Consider the following 4,944-nt stretch of genomic DNA (forward strand, 5'->3'; position numbering starts at 1 on the left):
CAAAGTTCTTCACTAGATTCAGCAAGGGCTGCGGTGTTGCCACATGTACAATAATTATTGCATTTATACGATCATTTCAACCTTTATACGATAGTTATTGTATTTATACAATAATTTAAACCCTTGTATGATAATTGTTGCATTTATACTATCATTTCAACCCTTGCACGATAATTATCCAACACCTCTGAATCCTGGCTTTTGAGCCCTTTTACTCTCTTGTACGGCAACCGATGACGTAGGATCTGACATCACAGAGCCCTACCCATGCCGCAGACCGTTCGCAGGCTATGGCGAGGGCGGAACCTTTCTCTCGCTTCCTGTGTCCGCAGCGGAAGGGCGGGGTCTTTTCTCTGAAGTGCAGCGCGGATTCCTCGTGCGGGCTCCTAGGCCCGGCGGTTGCCGGAGCAGCGCGAGTCCGCGTAGGCCTTGGTACCGCCATGTGCAGCTGGACGGCGGCATGGCGACGGGCTAGCTGCAGTGTGCTGCGGCCCGGCGAGGGGCGGCCGCCACCGGGCAGCCTGAGCGACTTGCTGCAGAGCTCGGTGGCGGGCCAGGACACGGGCGCGGAGGCGGCGGCGGCGCGGCGGCGGCGCCCGGGCGCCACCTCCGTGCTGCTGTTCCCGGGCCAAGGCAGCCAGCGGGTGGGGATGGGCCGGGGCCTGCTGCGTTCCCTCAGTGCGCGGGGCCTGTTTGCCAGGGCCCGCGAGGTGCTAGGCTACGACCTGCTATCGCTCTGCCTGCAGGGGCCGCAGACGGAGCTGGATCGCACAGTGCACTGCCAGCCTGCTGTCTTCGTGTCCTCCCTGGCTGCCGTGGAGAAGCTCAGCCACCAGTGGCCTGATGTGCGTGGGGTTGGGGGGCATCTCCTGCCCCCTGGTCTGGAGCTGAGGGAAGGGGGTTGATTTAGTCTGGAGACCAAAAGGCTGTGGGAGGATTTAATAGCAGCTTTCAACTACCTGAAGGGGGGTTGGAAAGAGGATGGAACTGGACTGATTTCAGTGGTGACAGATGACAGACTGAGGAGCAATGGCTTCAAGTTGCAGCAAGGGAAGTTTAGGTTAGATATTAGGAAGGATTTTCTCACTAGAAGGATAGTAAAACAGTGGAACAGGTTACCTAGAGATGTTGTGGACTCTGTGTCTTTGGGGGGTTTTAAGATCCAACTAGACAGATCTAGTTGGGGATGGCCCTGCTTTGAGCAGGGGGTTGGACTAGATGTGACCTTCTATGATCTTGTGTCACCCACCTTGGAAATCAGGCCTGAAGCGTTTCAGTGGCACTCTCCAAGATAAAGGGTCTTCCAGAAATTCAGGCTGTGGATCCCACCTCCACCCACCTGTGCGCGCACCTCAAGTGTTGCTTTAACAGGCTACTTTGTGTTTGCTTTGTTTCCACAGGTGATAGAGAATTGTGTTGCTGCGGCTGGGTTCAGCGTGGGCGAGTTTGCTGCCCTGGTGTTTGCTGGAGCCTTAGACTTTGAAGAAGGTGTGAGGAGTATTTTTCTCACCTCATGGGAATGGGATTTAGAGCGGTTTCCTTTATTTCCATGTGTGAGTGCACATGGCATAGTTTGGAAGCCATTCCTTTGGTGACAGCATTTTTCCCTGCTGCTTTTTGTCCTTGCCTTTGAAATATATTTTGCTAAATCTGTTTTCTGTACAATTTGCTTAATGCAGAAAGGATTGCCTAGTATTTAAACAGATAGTTAAATTTGAATAAATTGCAGGTTGACTGTTTTGTAAGGAACTCTTGAAAATAATTACTTGCGAAAATTAAGTTTTTGTGCTTATAATGTTTGATCTGTTTGTTATTTTTTCCTCACATTTGTTTTTGGCATTTTAAGGATTCCAAACTACCAGATTTTAGGAGAATATATGACCACTGAATCAAATATAAGAGATCTAAAGTATTTTAACTTAAATAGCATCATGCATTCAACATTGGATTGCTGTAAAAGGAAGACGAGGATATATATTATGGTATAATAATTTGTGTGTCCTTAATATCCTTCCTTCCTTAATATCCTTAAGGATTTCTTTAATATCCTTTCAAGTATATTTGAAAGGTTTTCTACAGTTTTCCTTATTTAAGGTTTTTGTGCAAAAGGTGCTAATAACTTGAGTAATAAACATATTTCCCTGTGTCTGAACATACTTCTTTGAGACTTAAGCTAAAGTAAGAATTTATGTTCTCTCTCTAGCCTTGTATGCAGTGAAAGTGCGTGCTGAAGCAATGCAACAGGCATCGGAAGCAGTCCCAAGTGGGATGTTATCAATTATTGGGCAACCCAAGTCAGATTTTAAGGTTGCCTGCATAGAAGCTCGTGAACACTGTAGATCATTGGGTGTAGAAGATCCTGTTTGTGAAGTTGCAAATTACCTGTTTCCAGATAGCAGAGTTATTGCAGGTCATTTACAGGTATTTCTTTAAAGTCAATGTCTAAATGTACATTTAATAATGAGTAACTACTCAATTGTTCCATGGAAGGGAAAAAACAACATTTTCCCCAATTGGGCCAGATGGAATATTGTATTTAGGTTTCTGTGGTTCATGGATAATCATGAAATACTGTGAGGAAAGTGCTCTCTTCTAAGTATCTTAAGTCAAACCTCATGTGAAGGATGAGTGGGGGTTTAGTGCATCTGTCAGATCTAAGCATAAACTTTCTTTTCTCTCTAAATGGTGAGAGCCAAATGAACACAGCTGTTTTTCTTACAGGCCTTGAAGTTTTTAGAGGAGAACTCCCGAAAATATTATTTTGCACGTACAAAAATGCTGCCAGTCAGTGGAGCTTTTCACACAAGACTTATGGAATCAGCCATAGAGCCCTTGGCAAAAGTTCTCAAATCAGTTGAGATTCGGAAACCACTCATAAATGTCTATTCAAACGTTGATGGCAAAAAATACATACATTCAAAATGCATTAAACATCTGTTAGTAAAGCAGCTTGTTTCACCTGTGAAATGGGAACAGACTATGCATGAAATATATGAAAGAACAAAGAGAACGGAGTTTCCTTTTACATATGAAGTGGGGCCTGGGAAACAACTAGGAACAATGCTCAGAAACTGCAATTTAAAGGCTTGGAGAGCCTATAAACATATTGAAGTATCAGAAGATGAGGAAGTAGAGGAGGCATGACTATATTTTGAAAAATCCATATAATTGTTGTTTTTTCTGCTTAATTTTAAATGATTTGTTTGCCCCTGAAAGAGAGCTCCTTGAGATTAGAGGCATCTCTGTTTTATCCCCAGAAAAGTACAGCTCTGAGTTTTTTTTAATACAAAATGATTTTCCATGATATTGCTTCTTTAATGCACCTCATACTTTACAGAGAAGAACTGCTGCAAAGGTTCAACTGTTCAGCCTGTTGTCAGTGTGAGGATGCTATCAAAGATGCTGTTTGCTCTTAGATTTTCCTCCACTCCTACTAGCAGCCCCTTTTGCCCATGTGAAGTTGTTGAAGTCAGTTGACCTTTGTGCATACACAGAAGGGTTTTTACATGGAAGACCTTGCAGAATGAAAGCCTTTGACTGTGTTTCTATCATGTGGACCTCTGTTTACCATGATCAGGAATTCTTTTAGATAAGCCACTCAATTGTAATGACTTTTAGTCACTGCTCTCTCCTGTCTTAAAAAGATGACTAATCAGTGGAATAGGTATCCACAGACTTTTTCTTAATGTTGCTTTTGTACTCAAAGCTTACTACTGGGGTTGCGTAAAGTAGAACATATTATTACAAATAAACGTTTAAGGTTGCATTATAAATATAAATTATTTATAAAACTATATTCCTGAATAATTTTAATGCTACAGGTACGGTGATTTGTCTGGGAATAGGGGGGACATGGGGGTGCTAAAAACAGCCCTTGGCCCCTGGGGATGAAGAGAACGCCTTCATTCCCCCAAGCCCCCCCGCAGACCCCATGAGCCTCTCCTGATCCTGCCAAACCCTCCTTGGGTGGTCATTTATAACTCAACCTAAGCCCCCCACCAACCTCCCTGAATATCTGTACATACTCCTAAACTATTGTGTGTATTTTAATGGAAGTGTTACCAGCTTGCTTTATGTTGGTTAGTCTATAAGATGCAAATCTACCCTGCCTTCAGTTAGACTGTGAAAGCCATATACAATGGCTTTATACAATGGCCATATACAATACAGAGAATGAATTCTTGCCTTATTCATGCAACAGGTACAAGATGAATGCTAAGGTTGTAGGAAATTGTATAAGGCATTTTATTGGGGAAGTAGCATATTATCATGTAACTAAGGGTCATATAATCTGCATATTCAAGAGATGGAGCTGAAGATTTTGTGTGCAGTCCTTCCTTTTGATTCCTTGATACACTTCTATTTACAGTATATGCAAATATGGATATATTTCAAATGCTTAGAACATATTTATTAAAAAAATAAAATGCTGATACAAGTCTATCAAAGAGGCTAAATGAAGACTAAATTCCAATGGTATATGCTTACAGTTATCACTTATGAAAGGTAGTATGAATAAGAAGTGGTTGACCCACAATGATTAATTATTGGAATAAGTTGCTATTAACAGTTTTTATATGGTTTGAAACTACTGAATCTGCCAGAACCTCTTGGTTCAAATTCCACTTTTGGCTTGCATAAACATTCGCTATAATAAAGCACAAAGCAAGGCTCCATCTGTTTTTATCTTTGGCTATTGTAGACTTGTCATTTTAATGTCTAACTTACTGTTCAGATACTTGTGGTTTCATTAAGGACAGCGTATTAAAAATAGGATGTGTAATTATCCAGGGACTTGCAAAGGTTGGACTTGAATGAGATGCTAGGTAAGTTTCTGAGATTTTGAATGTAATGTTACAGTTTTACAGTTTAGGAAAAGAGGAGTCTTAACTGGTTCTTTCCAACCAGCGGCTCAGAGTCCTAGAAGGGAGGTATGGTAGTGTG

At 42.4% G+C, this 4,944-nt stretch overlaps 1 protein-coding gene across 1 annotated transcript; it reads left to right on the forward strand.

The window, feature by feature from the left end:
• The first annotated feature begins 275 nt into the window (after window positions 1-275).
• MCAT (malonyl-CoA-acyl carrier protein transacylase) lies at window positions 276-4,674 on the forward strand. Its single transcript, XM_019544352.1, has 4 exons — window positions 276-845; window positions 1,401-1,488; window positions 2,204-2,421; window positions 2,722-4,674. The coding sequence occupies exons 1-4, from the start codon at window positions 291-293 to the stop codon at window positions 3,142-3,144; spliced, it is 1,284 nt and encodes a 427-aa protein (XP_019399897.1). The 5' UTR covers window positions 276-290; the 3' UTR covers window positions 3,145-4,674.
• Window positions 4,675-4,944: the final 270 nt, after the last annotated feature.

The sequence above is a fragment of the Crocodylus porosus genome, unplaced genomic scaffold (genome assembly GCF_001723895.1).
Source record: "Crocodylus porosus isolate Cpor-Errol unplaced genomic scaffold, CroPor_comp1, whole genome shotgun sequence".
NCBI classification, from domain to species: Eukaryota; Metazoa; Chordata; order Crocodylia; family Crocodylidae; genus Crocodylus; species Crocodylus porosus.

Coding starts and splice junctions, on each gene's coding strand:
- MCAT (XM_019544352.1), top strand. CDS start 291: ATGGCGAGGGCGGAACCTTTCTCTCGCTTCCTGTGTCCGCAGCGGAAG. Junction 1,489..2,203: donor AGCCTTAGACTTTGAAGAAG/GTGTGAGGAGTA, acceptor TTCTCTCTCTAG/CCTTGTATGCAGTGAAAGTG. Junction 2,422..2,721: donor TTATTGCAGGTCATTTACAG/GTATTTCTTTAA, acceptor TTTTTCTTACAG/GCCTTGAAGTTTTTAGAGGA.